Consider the following 16,717-nt stretch of genomic DNA (forward strand, 5'->3'; position numbering starts at 1 on the left):
ACCACAACTTTGAAATTTTGTCCTATTTTTAAAATGTTGACGTTTATACCCTTGAAGCTTAGATAGTTTTATTATGAGCTGTTTTGTAGTCTTCTTTTTGAAGAAATACTGTCTGAAGGTTTGATCTTTAACATGTAGTATATTTTTACAACATACCTTATATATAGCTATGCAAATGTGTGGCAATAAAACGCCTACCTATGATTTACTTTGTTGGTTTTGGCTTGTTGTTACATTTTCCGTTCTGACAAGTTTTGATGAAATAGCGTCTCTGGTCTCTTTCATAAATGACTACCTGGTTTGTTATGTTTAATTTGATCCAAATAATTTAAATTATGTATATATACACACACACACATATATGTATATATAATTTTAATGATTTATTTATTTGTTTGTTTGTTTATTACATCATTTAAACAAAATTCGTATAATTCAGGACCGATAAAAGTATGGTCTCAAAATTAACTGCCTTAACTAATTTTACGTTTCTGCTGTTCTAGCACAGGGATTTTTTTCTTCCTGGTTCTCATGATCTATGATGAGGGAGCTCAGATGAGATACACAGAGTGTAGTTTAAGGAATAGCAAATGTTTCTGACAGATTAAGGTTGAACGCGTTGTGAAGGGGGTGAAAGTGGGTGGTGGTACGGGAATCACTCTGTGCTGTAAAGGGTCTGAGGGAACAGTGAGCAAAGCGGACAGTGTGAGACCTGTTTTAGGTCAGATTTGTACTATTTCTAGAACAGATGGCTCTTTCTGAGGCCGTCTCCTGTTCAGGGTATTGGCAGTCTGTTTGGACAGGCTATTGGAGAAGGGGCCGTGGAGGGTGTGCGCTAGTTATTTTCCTAGGTGTGGGGCTCCTGGAACAAGGTTTAGATAGCTGTCTGTTCGTGGCGCGACTCAAGTCTCATTCTTTTGACGGATAATTCGTTTTAGACCTTGATTGTACAAGTTCTAGATTAGGAAGTAGTCAGCTCCAATGTGCCCCAGGCCTACAGTATCTAACACGCTACTTAACACTATCAGGTAGTCAGAACATTTTCGTAGCTCTATGAGTTTTGTAAAAGAAGATATAGACCTTGTTCTCTGGAATTATAGTGAAGTCTGATTTACATGCTCATAATTCGCATACAAATTTAGAGACTTTTCTTCTTAGCTTTAAAAAATATTTTTACTTACTCTTTGATAGTTTAATACATTTATACAATGTGTTTTGATCATATCTACTCCTCCTACCTTTCTCCAACCTTCCAGGACCCAAAACCCATCTTCCTCTCAACTTTGTGTATTCTTTTATCTTATTAATAGTAATGATAACCCCCTGAGTCAAATTAACGTGGAGTATGTGTGCATGGGTTTGGGGTCATCCTCTAGGGCAAGGACAGTCTTACCCGAAGCCACCACATCTGCTAGGTGCCCAGGGTGACCCTTCCCATCTATGCTGGAGTTTTGGCTGCTTTAACCATACACAGGTCTTGTGCAGGCAACCACGGCTGTTGGGAGTTGCAGTATGAAACAGTCCTCATCCAGCATTTCACAACCCTTCTCCCATCCGCTCTTTAGCCTTACATTCTTCCAGCCTCATCCTCTGTTGTAGTGAGGTGCTTCCCAGGCATTGGGATTAAAGGTGTACGCTACTACACCTTGAACTCACAGAGATCTATTTGTCTCTGCCTTCTAGGCACTGGGATTAAAGGTGTGTAATACCACACACAACAACTCTCTTCCTTTTTTTATTGTATTTTAAAGAACTTCAACTTTTAGCCTGCATATATTTTTTTAAATATTTATTTATTTATTATGTATACAATATTCTGTCTGCATATATGCCTGAAGGCCAGAAGAGGGCACCAGACCTCTCTACAGATGGTTGTGAGCCACCATGTGGTTGCTGGGAATTGAACTCAGGACCTTTGGAAGAGCAGGCAATGCTCTTAACCACTGAGCCATCTCTCCAGCCCAGCCTGCATATATTTTTAACACACTGTAAATCATTTAAACATTTTCTTAGTCTTTGATGCTCTCTTTACTGTATCTCTCTCTGTTTTTCTGACCACATGAGTCTTTAATTTACCAAGCAATCTCAGTAGGACTAAAGCCGTGGCTTTGCCGGCTAGATGTAGCCCATTCCTTAGCTTTCCAGCCTCATGGCTGAGGTACTGGCTGTAGCCATGTTTACTGCCACAACTCTGTGGTATTTCAAGGTCCCTGCCAGCAAGCGAGCTTCAGCAGCCTGTGCTTGCAAACCGCACAAACCGCCTGCGTAAAAGAGTCAGAGTTTGCCCTGGCAGGACAGCCCAGAAAGCCGACATTTTTAAACAGCGCAGCTTTTTTCCTGCTACGGCTGAAAACCGAAAAAGCATGCGTTCAGCTTTTCGACAACACCGTTTAAGTGTTTCCTGGCAGGATCTCTTAATGAGCTGCAGGGTTTTGCAGCTAAAGCTGAGTCAGGAAAGCCTCTCTTAGATGAGAGTGCTTGCTTGCCTGTAGCAAGCAGAGCAGACCCAAGAAATTGCCACAAGAAACATGCTTTACTCTATTCTTTTCCAAGCTTTCTCAGGCTTTCTGTGGACTCAGTTACCCACACGTCTGGGCGCCACTCTGTGATGTTTCCTCAGACGTGGAAGGGAGGAGTTTGCTATAGATAGCCTATCTCAAGCGGAACACTGGCAATTACTTATTCTTGGCACTTTGATCAGCTAGGAGTTTCTGCATTAACCACTGTGGTGCAAACGAAATTAGGCCCATATATATCATTTTGCACAAAAACCAACTTTGAATGGATCAAAGGCCTTAATGTGAGACCTGAAATATTGAAACTGCTAGAAAAAACCATAACCAATACACCACTGAAAACTTGGTCAAAAGACCATGAATGGGAAGTCACAGGCCCTAGGAAGAATTATATTTTTTCACTAAATGGAAATATTTTCAAAGTACCCTATATATTTTTGTTTGTACAAACAGGTCTGTGCGGATGTTAACCCAGATCTTCTCGATTTTTATTTTTATTTTGTCTTAGTGGTCTACACGTCTGCTTGTGGACCAGTATCATCATGTTCTGTAATCCCTCCAGCATTATTCTTTTTCTCCAGGATTATTTTGGCTATCTGTGGTTTCAGTTGAATTTTAGGATCGTTTTTTCTATTTCTGTGGTGAATGAACTAGGAACTGTATTGAATCTGTAAATAGCTTTTTGGAAATGGTCATTTTCATGATACTAATCCTACAAATCTATGAACATGTCTCTCTCAGCAGTTTGAAGTTTTCTTTCTTTTTTAAACTTTTTATTCATTCTTTGTGTCTTTCACATCATGCATCTCAATTTCATTCATTTTCCTCTTTCTTCGTATCCACCCTCTACCAGTGATACTACACCACAACTCTTCAATTTGAACTCTGGCAAATATCCCAAGCATGGTCTCTATCCAAGTTGCAATGATTCCCCTCTGACCTCTTCAGCGGAGCCTCCGAAGCCTGCATTGCTCTCGGCACTGTTACCTTCTCAGCTCCTGCTGGGATCGCCCGTTAAGGCCTACTTACAGCATTCAGCTGCTTTCCTAATCCAAAGTCCCAATGTCTTCCACATTCCTCTCAACCATTGGTTCTTAGGCTTCCTAATGCTGCAACTCTTTAATACAATTCCCCATGTTGTGGTGACCCCAACCATAAATTTATTATTGTTCCTACATCATCACTGTAATTTTGCCATTATGAATCATAATGTAAATATCTGATATTTGAACCTTTTGAAAGGGTTCTTTGATACCCCAAACAGGTCATGACCCATAGGTTGAGAACTGCTGCTCTAAACAATAGCAGGATCTATTGTCACAGCAATATTCCAGTCCCTAGTACCAACCTCTATCCTAATTGTTCTCTTGTCAAGATGCACCATGATCAAGGCAGCTTATGGAAAGAAGTATTTAATTGGAGGCTTGCTTATAGTTTCATAGGGTTATTTAGTTCATGGTCATCCTCACAGGGAGCATGGTGGCAGGCAGCCAGGTATGGCACTAGAGCAGAAGTTGAAAACTTCCATCTTGATCCATAGGCAGGTAGGAGGGAGACAGTGAGATTGGGCCTGGTATGGACTTTTGAAACCTCCAGGTACACCCCAAGTGACACACCACCTCAACAAGACTACATGTTCTAATCCTTCCCAAACAATTCTACTAACTGGGGTCCAAGCATTCAAACACATTAGCCTATGGAAGCCATTCTCATTAAACCCACCACACAGAACTTCTGTCAGCTTACAGATTCTCTCTGGTGATTCACAGACATTTGTAGCAGGCTCACTGTGCAGATGCTCCATAGGGGTTAGGCATAAGTGGAGGTGGCTGTGGTGCAAGCCAGATTTGGTGACTCATTGGGGTCAAAGACTCGGAATGCTTAGTGGTCCTAGGGATTCTTGGTAAGTGGGTTTGCAAATTGTTTCTGGGATTTGTACCTGGAGTTCCAGGTCATATTCACACAGTTCCTAGTACCATGGTGAGTAGGGTGGCTGATAGGTAGATGGTTGAGCAGAATGTGTCTGGGGGTCCTATTTGGAATTCTGGGTTAGAATTCATACAAGACCAGTGCCAGGTCGTGCTGTGGATGTGTGACTAGGAAGCAGGTAAAGAAGTGGGTCTTTGGTATCTGCGAGGATTTTCAGGTCAGACTCCAGGAGGTGCCAGAGCTAGGTAGGTGGGTGAATGTTGTAGGGGGAGTTTTTCTATGTCCTGGCAGTTGCTCCCAGATAACCACACAGAGACTTATTATTAATTATAAATGCTTGGCCAATAGTTTAGTCTTGTCTCCAGCCAGGTCTTATAACTTAAATTAACCCATTTCTATTCATCTGTGTGCTGCCCCGAGGCTTGTTTACCTCATCCATGAACTTCCCAGGTTGCTTCTTCCCTGTCTGGCTCAAGATTCCTCCAACTCCACCCTCCTTCTTCCCAGCATTCTTTCTGACCTGAAAATTCTCCCTAGCTGTCAGCCAATCAGCTTTTTATTAACAATGAGAGCAACCCATTCTCACAGTGTACAGAAGGCCAGCAGGGGCATGTGTCTGGGGGGGGGGGCTATTTCTCAAATTATTTTTATTTAGGCAGCTGATTTCTTCAGTGATCCATTTATCATTCAGTATGAGACTATACTCTCAGTGGTTTCTGTTGCTGCTTGTGTCTAGGTTTACCTCCTTGTAGTCTGTTTGAGTACAGAATGTTATTTCAGTTTTATGGTATCTATCGGGAATTGTTTGTCTTCAAATACAGGGCCGTTTTGGGAAAGCATTCCATGGCCTGATGCTGAGAATATATATTCTTCAGTGTTTGGGTGAAATGTCCTGCAGATTTCTGTTAGATTCATTTGATTTGTTATTCTGTTTAATTCCAGTGTTTGTCTGATGTTTCTTCTGTATGGCTTGTGTATTAGTGAGAATGGGGTATTGAAATCATCTGCTGTCACTATGTTGGGTTTATAATTATTAATCCGTGCTTTTACATCTAGTAGAAAATGTTTTATGATATTGTATGCACCCGGTTTTGATTGTGTGTGTTTAGAAATTTTATATCACCTGGGGCTATTTATTGAGAATTTGAAGACTTTCTCATCCCTTCAGGCTATGTTTGAAGCCTGTTTTGTCATGTTAGGATAGCAATGTTTGCCTGTTTCCTAGTTATCCTTGCTTGTGATATCCTTTCCCACCTGGCGGTGTCTGCCATTGGCAGTGAGATATTTTCATGGAGGCAAGAAAAGATAGATTGTGTTTCTTAATCCCTTCCGAAGTAAGGAGGCATTCCTAGAAAGAATGGTATACCCTGAGAAGGAACTTTTATAAGTGAAAAGTTGGCAAAATATTGCTGGGATAGGCAGAGAGGAAAAGGCAAGAAAATGTGCAGATAGACTTCTTAAACAGCATTACCAAGTAGAGGAGGTTGACCTGCAAGAACCGGTGTTATAAGGGAGGTCGACCTGCAGGAACCGGTGTTATAAGGGAGGTGTTATAAAGCCACCACCACCCTCGAGGCCATGCTTTCCGTAGGAACTAGGTCACAGAAAACGGTAAAGTGAAATGGAATCATTTACTGTTTGGGCAAGGTGAGTGCTCTCATTTTTTCTCTCTTACCTTATCTGTGGACATCTTACAATTTATAGAAAGCTGTGAGACAAAGGTACACTGTGTCTCTTCATCTTTAATTAATTCTTTCTTAGGAATAATGGGGATATAGGCCCCAGCTGCCCTCGTTGTCTCTATTTTGATAGAGTTATCCCCTAGTTTTTAAATTGGCATATATTCATTGTAATTTTAAAATATGTTTCAGATCAACTTGAACATGTGAAGTACCCTGAATTAGCTACAAAAGAAACAAGCAGCTAGATAGCTATAGAAATTTAAAAATTAAAATAAAAAGAATAAAAATCAGATTATTAGGTAAATTAGATGAAATCTAGAATATTAAAGAACATCAATTTTAGCTTAAATGAATGTTTTATTTGAGCTAGTCGCTGTCACATTTATTTCAGTACTTTCTCATACAGTGTGCTTTCTTTATATTGATTCCTTTTTTACTTAGCTGACTTCTTTTTTTTACTAATACATATTAATTGAACATTGTAATGGAGTCTGTTGTGACCCACTGCATGTACTGATCAAATCTAAGCACCTTCTCCCACAGTCCCTTAGCTCGGGGGTAGAGTACCTTTCAAGATAAGTCATTCTCCTAAGGGCTTCTGCAAAGAGCTCTCAGCAGGACTCCTGGCTCTTGTCCTCTGTGAGGGAAGACTTGGGCGAACAATCTGGGTGTTGCTCAGGGTAGAAGGAAATGATGTGAGGGAAAGCAGAAAAGGAGTTCATCAGCCTGAGATTCAGAGGGATGAGGCTAAGCCCGGGCGTGAGTCAGAACCGGGAGTGGCTGGAGCAGTAGCGTGCCTTCTGTCTTTTCTAAGCGTAAAGTGCTGCCTCACCGTGTTGGGCCAGTTAACAGAATGATAAATTTCCACTGTTTCATGGCCTTATCCACCCTAATTTTTGTGTCTTTTGTTTTCAGCAGTTCTCAAGTTTATGAAATAAATTATATATTTTGTTGTTGTTATTGTTTATGTTGTCTATTTGAAAATACACAGTCTTTGCAGAAAATATTTTGTTGAACTGTAAAATTGCTCCCTGCAGGTGAAAGGAAGATAGTAATGCTTCTCTTCTGGGGGTGGGTCTCATTCCAGGCATAGCACTTCTCTACCTGCAGCTGTACCGGGTCACTGGCGACCAGACCTACCTGCTGCGATCCCTGGATTACGTGAAGAGAACACTCCGAAATCTGAGTGGTCGCAGAGTCACTTTCCTGTGTGGAGATGCTGGGCCCCTTGCTGTAGGAGCTGTCATCTACCATAAACTCAAAAGTGAATGTGAGTCCCAGGAATGCATCACAAAGTGAGTCTGAAAAATTGGAAATGTCTCCAGATGTTTTGTTGCAGAATTACTGAGCAAAGATGGTCAACAATTAGCTGATTTTCTAATCGACAATTGCAAACAAATCTCTCTGAAAAGCGAAATATGTTAGTCTTACTGGTGGGATCATGTGTTCTTTTATATACATACATGAGTGTGTCTCTTAATTGCAGTGGGGCTTTAATAATCATTCTAAACAATTTTTGATTGCCTTCAGTGTATGAAAGTGAGTTTGCATTCAAGAAAATAGTTGGAGAATAGTTGGAGGTCAGCTTTTAGCTCTTAGTAATGTTGATGAGGGAATGATGATGGCGTGTGAAGGTTTTTGCAATGGTCAGCTTATATTCTTCCTGAACAAGCAGAAAGCAAGGTCCCTTTTTTGGATCTTGTAGAGTATCTGGCACGTGAGGACGTCTGATGTTGAAAGATGGAGTGACTTAGTCTTACCTAAGCAGTAACTGCATCTCAGCTTTATCTTACTCGAATTTTACATCACTTTCTTCTAATGCTGGTTCTTAAAGTGTGAACTCTATTTGTACTGTATGATTTAGAGTAGTAGAGAGGAGGACATTTGGGGCTGAAAGAATTTTTCTCAGAGCTGGAGATTGAATCCAGGATCTCATATACTTTTAACACTGCCTACATCTCCAACCCAGATATTTTTGGTCTTAATTTTGTTATTTGAATATATATTTATTTATTATGTATATAGTGTTCTGCATGTATGCTTGAAGGGCAGAAGAGGGCGCCAGACCTCATTACAGATGGTAATGAGCCACCATGTAGTTGCTGGGAATTGAACTCAGGACCTCTGGAAGAGCAGTCAGTGCTCTTAACCTCTGAGCCATCTCTCCGGCCCCTAATTTTGTTATTTGAAACAGGAATTAGTAGAGAGGTTTTGATTGTTTTATGAACTTGTTGTTTTTCGGTCATAATTGAGAGATTTTTAGGCATTTTCTGGGATAACCCTTTGTCTTGTTGGTTAGACTTCTACAGATGCACAGAACCGTTGTCTGTCAAGAATCAGAGCTTCCTGATGAGCTGCTGTATGGACGGGCAGGTTACCTATATGCCTTACTGTACCTGAACACAGAGATTGGCCCCGGCACTGTTGGTGAGACAGCTATTAAAGAGGTATTGTGGGTCTGCTGGACCTACCAAAGTTCAAAGCTAACTGATAGCATACAGTTATATTAATACCCGGCCTCTGTTTCTAGGTAGGATTAGTTTTTTTTTTTAAAAGTATCTCATAAAATATCTTTTAGAAATAGCTAATTTTCTTCTCAAACATCTTTTAAAAATCAGTGAAGTGTGTTAGTTAGGTTGTGTTTCATTGGAACTACATAGTTCAACTTGAAGAGGTTAGAGGGAGGTGATCATAGCTGGGTATCTGTATTCTTTTCATTCTGTTCTGCTGTCCTCTACGTAAACCCGTCCACATAACCAAATGTAGCCTGCTTGGAAAGGTAAAGAAACAGCTTCCTTTGTCAGGGTTCCACTTACAAGGTGCCTACCTCACATCTGCTCACGTCTCATTCCCACAATGTAGATGGCTGGCTAGAAGGCTGGATGGACGCCCATCTAAAACTCGCAGCACTTTACAAAGTGGGTCTTTGCCATATAGTCATCCAGGCATTAGACCATAACACAGAAGACCCCGTTCCTTAACACCCCACCAACTTCATCAATGAAACTAGTGTGTGTACCGCCTTAGAGGTTTACTTGCTGCCTTTCAGAGAAAACATAACAGCTATGAAGCAAGTAAGAAGTTTGGGGTGGTTTTTTTAATAGGAAGGTTTTATAAAATTTAGTCAACTATTTATACTAAGAACTTCAGTTCCCTAAGTAGACTTTTTAATGTTTTCCCCTCAAGCATTACTTTCTGATTTCTCTCTGACTGAATTTATTAAATAAATGTAATTGTTAGATAATGGATGCTTAATTTTTTTTAATTAAATAACTTCTCTGTCTTCTCCCACACACTAATGTTAATTAGAGTAGATGAAGATGCTTGTAAGTTGTTTTGATTTCTACTGTCTCCTGTCTCCACAGGTAGTCACTGCTATTATTGAGTCAGGAAAGACGTTGTCAAGGGAAGAAAGGAAAACTGAGCGCTGCCCCCTGCTGTATCAGTGGCACAGAAAGCAGTATGTTGGAGCAGCCCATGGCATGGCTGGAATCTACTACATGTTAATGCAGGTATGTAAGAGTTCCCTGGGATAATAAACATAGTGACCATGTACATTAGACCAATATGAACAGGGTATTAAATTCTTCATAGAGACCAAATAGACTGAATTGAGGGTTCTGGTTTGACTCACAGATAATTAACTTGGCTTTCCAGCAGTGAATTCCTAAAAGAGAATTCCATGTCTAGTTTGTCCCAGAATAGTCGCTTGTCACCCACTGCTCCCTTCTGCCCTCCTCCTCCTCATGAAGTAGGGACTCTTTAAGGCAGGTATGTGCTTCAGATTCAGATGCTTGGGTTGATGTTGTTTTTTAAGAGAAATACAAATTATGAAAACTTTACTTACTTGCTTTTAAGGTGAGGAACACAGAAGCACTCTTTAGTAACTGCTGTTTAGAAACACGGGCCAGCTTCTACAGACACAGTTAAGGAGTGTGATGGAGCTGGCTGCTACCGAAGTGGCTACATGTGTTACATGCATATCCTCAGCACCATACCGCCTGTCCTGCGGTCACTCCATCTCTCGTTGTCATTTAGAAGACTGGCAGTATAGTCTATATGAAAACTTTTCCAAATGCATTTGAAAAATGGAAGTCCACTTTTGCAGTGGTAGGATAAAGACAAAGTTCTCTTTTAAATCCTTTCTAAATGAAAGGAACAATAAACACAGAAATTCTAATTCTTTGATGAAACTAGGAACATGTAGGATCCCAAAAGAAAAAGGTATAAACTGAAAATAAGTTAAAAAATGGCAAACAACCTAACGGGACAGAGGATCACACAGAAATGCCCAAGGAAGCTGTCAGCAAAAAACCAATTGGTTTTTCCTGTAGAACCATAGAACTAGGGAACTTAAATACAACAGAAGCTGCACTGGTCCATGTCTGTGTTGAGATGAAGCCAGTGTAGTAGAGGAAGGGGCTTCTTCAGACATCTCTAAGGGGCTTTTGGATCTGTTAGACCCTTCTTTCCTATAAGCAACAAAAGGAGTTGGGGCTTGATAAAGAAACCATCTGTTAGCTGGGCGGTGATGGCGCATGCCTTTAATCCCAGCACTTGGGAGGCAGAGGCAGGCGAATCTCTGGGAGTTCGAGGCCAGCCTGGTCTACACGAGCTAGTTCTAGGAAAGGCACCAAAGCTACAGAGAAACCCTGTCTCAAAAACCAAAAAAAAAAAAAAAAAAAAAAAAAAAAAAAAAAAAAGAAACCATCTGTTTTGATCAGAGAAGGCCAGACCAAGAAGAGATCAAAGGGAGCTGAATTCCACATGGCACGTGGGAGCACCATGTTGCATTACTGGCCTCAGACTCCTTTCAAACAGCAGCCAGTGCAGCCTCTGCCCCAGGGAAGAGACTAAAATCTCCTTTTGGAGACTCTAATTTTTTAATTTTGCTGTTGTTGTTGCTGTGACTGTATTCATTTTAGGTAGACTTTGTACTATTTCTAAAGTCTCTGAGACAAGCAACTTTCCTGGGGGCTTTCATCTTATTCAAGTAGTTAGCCATCATAGAAGGGAGCAAAGCTTTAGTTCTGTTATTTATCGAGAGGCTTTCTGTTAAACAGTAAACTTACAAAGTTTAGGGTCTAGGTCTAGGTAGTTATCGATCCGAGAACTCAAGGACTGTTCAGGATACCATGTGTCTTCTTAGAGCTCATTCCTTTGGCCAGTTGCCAGAGTCCTGAGGTTCCAGTTCTTAGCTTTACAAGCTGTTAATTATGAGGAAGAAGTTCAGCCCTGATGTCCTGATCCTGCTTATATTTAACTAGAAGCTGTGATAAAATCCCTGCAGACAGCTTAAGGGACTCCTGGTTCAAGACAATACGATTCACTGCAGTTGAGGAGAGCATGGTGTCGGGAACACGAGGCATCAGCAGCCAGAGCTCAGGCTGGAAACAAAGCCTACCAGAGCCTTCAGCTAGGGCACACCTCCTAAAGGTTCCAGGACTTCCTAAAACAGTGCCACCAGCTGGAGAGGAGGGGTACTTGAGACTCAAAATATGACACCTATCTCAGGTAGAAGATGTATAAACAACAGACATTTTCAAGCCCCCTGCTGTTGAAAAATGTTGGCTAGGCATCTGAATGGTTGATTTGTTGTTTACATCTGCCTAAGCCACAGTGCCTAGATATTTGGTTAGACATCCTAGACATTTCCGTGAGGTTGTTTTGAGGTGAGACAAGATGAGCCCAGCTCATCAACTGAAGTTCCTAACACAGACAAAGGCTGACTTTGGGCAATCACAGGGTGTTCTCCAGCAGACTGGTTGAGGACTTGGATAGCATTAGCTCTTCCTGAGGACAGGGCCGTCTGCTTTCAGCCTTGAACTACAAGTCTCCCCCACTTGAACTACAAGTCTCCCCCACTTCTGCAGCCTGGTGCTTACCCTAGTCACACTTAAGCTTGTGGAATATAATTCACCAACCAATTTCTTAACATCAAGAAGTAGCTGCATAGTTTAGTCTAGAAAGAACACAATGAGTAGGAGTATAGCCAAAACGGTGATGAGAAAATGCTCTGGGGCTGATGAGAAGCAAGGAAAACACTGACGTCTAAAATCAGTAGGCCAGGACGCAGCTGTCTACATGGTATTTAGCAATAGTGAGGAAATCACTAGAAAAGGAAAGCCATTTGTATCTCAAGAAGGAATGGTGGTTTCTTTGCATAATAAGTTTTCTAAACATTGTATTATGTATTTTATTTTATTTTTTAAGACAGGATCTCATGCAGCAAGGCTAGCCTTGACCTCCCTGTGTAAGCTGTTATAGCCTTGTACCCTTCCTTGATCTTTCTGCCCCACCTCTGAGTGTTAGAATTAAAGCATGCACACCTCAGACTTTAGCTAGATATAAATTTTTCTAGGCATAATTTAGTATTCTGAAATACACATCATGAGCTATAGTTAGAAAAATATCTAACACATTCTGTATCTCAGGAAAATAAAAGGTTTTCTAATATGTAAATATTTTTTAATATTAAACTAACTTTCCTAACAAATTTTAGAAGCAAGTGTATTCTTTAAGTTGCATTTTACTCCATGCTTAACAAAGTTTTTTTTTGATAAGGAAATAAGATTATCTTATGTAATAGTTATAGGATAATAGCAATTTCACAGCAATATTTCTCTTTAGTCTTGAATAATATGTATGCCTCATTTAGAAGTTTGTTCAAAGAATCAAATGAAAATTAAGGCAATGGACAGAGCCTTCTCTTTTTTTATCTTTTATTTTTATTTTATATACCAACCCCAGTTCCTACTCTCTCCTCTCTTCCAGCTCACTCCGCCTTCCACCCACCCCATCTCCCCCCATCCACTACTCGGAGGGTGAGGCCTTCCCATGGGGAGTCAACAAAGTCTGGCACATCACTTTGAGGCAGGGACAAGCCCTCCCTCCTATATCTAGGCTGAGCAGGCTATCCCTCCAAAGAGAATGGGCTCCAAAAACCCAGTTCAAGCACTAGGGTTAAGTCCTGGTTCCGCTGCCAGTGGCTCCACAGACTGCCCCCGCCACACAACTGTCACCCACATCCAGAGGGCCTAGTTTGGGCCTGTGCTGGTTCCCCTGCTGTCAGTCTGGAGTCTGTGAGCTTCCACTAGCTTAAGTCAGGTGTTTTTGTGGGTGTTCCCATCATGGTCTTGACCCCTTTGCTCATATCATTGCTCCTCCCTCTTTTTGACTAGACTCTGGGAGCTCAGCCTAGTGCTAGCTTGGCTCTCTGTCTCTGTTTCCATCAGTTGCTGAATGAAGTTTCTATGATAAGAGTTAAAGTATTCAATCTAATTACAGGACAAGGCCAGTTCAGGTACCCTCTCCACTATTGCTTAGGGTCTTAGCTGGGGTCATCCTTGTGGATTCCTAGGAATTTCCCTGGTGCCAGGTTTCTTGCTAGCACTATAATGGCTCCCTCAATCAAGATATCTCTTTCCTTGCTCCCCCTTTCTGTCCTTCCCCCATCTAGTTCTCTCATGTTCTCCTCCCCACCTCCCTTCTCCTGCCTCCTCTCCCCTTCCACCCTCCCTTCTCCTCTCCCCACACTCCCAGTTTTCTCAGGAGTTCTTGTCTATTTCCCCTTCCCACAGAGATCCATGTATGTCGACAGAGACTTCTTTATCCCAGACTTTATCAATAGCCCAGATTTGTGAGGGCTTGGTAATATGTCACACTAAAAGACATCTAATTAGCTGTACTTGCGATTTGTTGGCACTATTTTTTGATGAGAATCTGTATAGTATTGTGAAACCCTTTGAATACTTTATATTTCACTACTTTTATTTAAAAAGAACGAACTGAAAGAGTTCCTTAAAATAGTATTTTCCAACTGTTTGTAGTCCAAGTTCCATAATGCAAACTTGATTCATTTTCCAAGGTAACAGCTAATGAATGTTTTCAGTGAGTAATAACCATTATTAAACAAACTTCTGAATGAAGGAGATAGGCATATACTTTTCAATAGGAGCTAATTATTCTGATTATCTTATAAAGAAATTGAGGTGAAATAATTTGACCAGAATGAAAAAGCCAGTTGATAGATTTGAGAGGTGTGTTGTACTTGGCCTTTGGGAGGAGGCAAAAGCCACATGGAAGGAAATGAGAGATTAGACAGCACACACACAAAACTCTCATAATTCAGGGTTCATTGGAGTCCCCTGCTCTTCTCACCCCTCTGGATGATGGCTTGATTTCAAGTGGTGGCCTCAGTTCGTCAAAGAATAGAAAGTTCAACACATTGGAACACTAATACATTCAAGATTTCCAAGAATTGAAACAAACAAAAAAGCTATGTCTGAAAAAAAACCCAAAAGATTGTATCTAATTTTGTATCTTCTTTAGTGTTACGAATAATTAATGCTTTATTAGATTAGCCATGTTACAGTAGTTAAAAAACAGAAAGATAAATTGTTTTCTTTTGTGCCTTTAAAGCCAGAAGCAAAAGTGGACCAAGAAACCTTAACAGAAATGGTGAAACCTAGTATTGATTATGTGCGCCACAAAAAATTCCGATCTGGAAATTACCCGTCCTCATTAAGCAATGAGACAGACCGATTGGTCCACTGGTGCCATGGTGCCCCAGGAGTCACCCACATGCTCCTGCAGGCCTATCAGGTGAGTGCCTCTGCATCGTTCAGCTTGTACACTGAACACTGATTTAAATTTCGAATTCTGTGCTGGTGTGAGTATACATGTGCCGGGCCATATGTGTAGAGCTCAGAGGGCAACCTTGGGTGTCATCTCCATGTTCACGTGTGCACACATGTGCCGAGTCAGGGGGAACCTGGGGTGTTGGTCTTCGTTTCCATCATGTTTGAGCAGGGACTGTTGTCATTTTGCTGCTATGCATGCTAGGCTGGCTGGCCTGTGCGCTTCTGAGGATTGCCTTTCCCTTGCTTCCTTTTTCCTGATGGAGCACTGAGATTACGAATGTGTGTTATCACAGCCACTTTCACACGGATTCTGGGGGGCTGAACCCAAGGCCGCATGCTATGCAAGTGCTTTAACTTCTGAACCATCTCTCCCACCTCACTTTCTACCTTTTAATTTAGTTTGTATTTGTGTACATTGTGCGATCATGTATGCTTAGGTACATATATTTGTCTATGTATTTAAGGGCTAGTGGTTAGCCTTGGATATGGTTCCTCCAGTACCATTTGTTTTATTTTTTTCTGAATTTCTCACTGCCCTAGAACACACTGAGTGGGCTAGACTGGCTGGTCAGTGAGCTCCAGGGATCAGCATTTCCCCATCTCCCCAGCACCAGGATTACAAGCTAACAAATCTGACTTATTTTTTAAGTTATGTATGTATCTCTCTCTCTCTCTGTGTATACATATATATAAATTTTTTTGAGATTATAAAATAATATTATTTCCCCACTTCCCTTTCTTTCCTCCAGTCTCTCCCATGTATTCCCTAGCTTTCTTTCAAATTCATGGCCTCTTTTTCTTTAGTTGTTGATAAATATAAATATATACATATATACACACAACACATATATGTATATCGTACATATTGTATATACAGATATTGCGTTATGTTATATGTATATATTACATATATGTGTATATACACATTACATGTATATATGTATATATTATATCTATTCCCTAATATACAAATACAATATGTTCATTCTATATGACGTTACTTGTAAATGTGTTTTGGGGGTGACCATTTGCACTGGATAACCAACTTCTGTGCTCTTTCCTGAAGAAGACTGTTTTTTTTTTTTCTTCAGCATCCTTTAGTTTAAAATCTGGAACAAGGCTGGGCATGGAATATTCCCTTTATCCCAGTACATGGAAAACATAGGGCAGCAGATCTTTTTGAGTTCAAAGACAGTCTGGTCTATATAGCAAATTCCAGGATAGCCAGGGCTACTTAGAGAGATCTGTCTTTAAATAATATAAATAAATAAAATCAGGACTGCGACAGGGCTGTTCACTGTCTCCACTTATTTTCAATATAGTGTTTGGATCACTAGCTACAGCAGCAAGATAAAGAGAGTAAAGGGACACAAGTTAGAAAAGAAGTCAAACTATCCCTGTTTACAGACGACATCTTATACAGAAGAGATCCCAAAGATTCCACTGGAAAACTTCCAGAAATGATCAACACTTTTAGCAAAATGGCAGGATATAAAATCAACTTGCTATAGACACATTGAGAAAGAGATCATGAAAGTGATACCATTCAAAATAGCCAAAAAAAAAAAGAAAACAAAAACAAGAAAAAGTAGCAATAAAACTAAGGAGGTAAAAGACCCCGCTAGTGAATTCTTTAAATCTTTAAATAAAGAAATTGAGGAGACATTAGAAGATGGAAAGACCTCTTATACTCACAGATTGGCAGAGTAAATATTTAAATATTGTGAAAATAACCATCCTATCAAAACCAGTATACTAGGAAAATTTATGGATGGATGGATGGATGATAGGTTGTAAGTGGATAGATGATAGGTAGATAGATAGATATACTAGTACATTTAAAGTTCTTGCTTCCCTCCTGAGCCCTACTGCTACGGTCTGCTTTTCTCTCCATGGTCTTTCAGATCCCACTAGGGTGGTCCATTAAGCCCTGCTTATAGATTGAACC

The 16,717-nt window shown here is 40.6% G+C and overlaps 1 protein-coding gene across 1 annotated transcript in view; it reads left to right on the forward strand.

Annotated features, from left to right (window-relative positions):
- Positions 1–16,717, forward strand: part of Lancl2 (LanC like 2) — a 42,565-nt gene that overhangs the window by 14,206 nt on the left and 11,642 nt on the right. The window contains exons 3-6 of the mRNA XM_005360888.2: positions 7,215–7,422; positions 8,427–8,574; positions 9,493–9,639; positions 14,549–14,731. Coding sequence (XP_005360945.1) covers positions 7,215–7,422; positions 8,427–8,574; positions 9,493–9,639; positions 14,549–14,731 — 686 coding nt within the window. The remainder of the gene's footprint in view (positions 1–7,214; positions 7,423–8,426; positions 8,575–9,492; positions 9,640–14,548; positions 14,732–16,717) is intronic.

This window comes from Microtus ochrogaster, linkage group LG3 (assembly GCF_000317375.1).
Source record: "Microtus ochrogaster isolate Prairie Vole_2 linkage group LG3, MicOch1.0, whole genome shotgun sequence".
Taxonomy (NCBI): Eukaryota; Metazoa; Chordata; class Mammalia; order Rodentia; family Cricetidae; genus Microtus; species Microtus ochrogaster.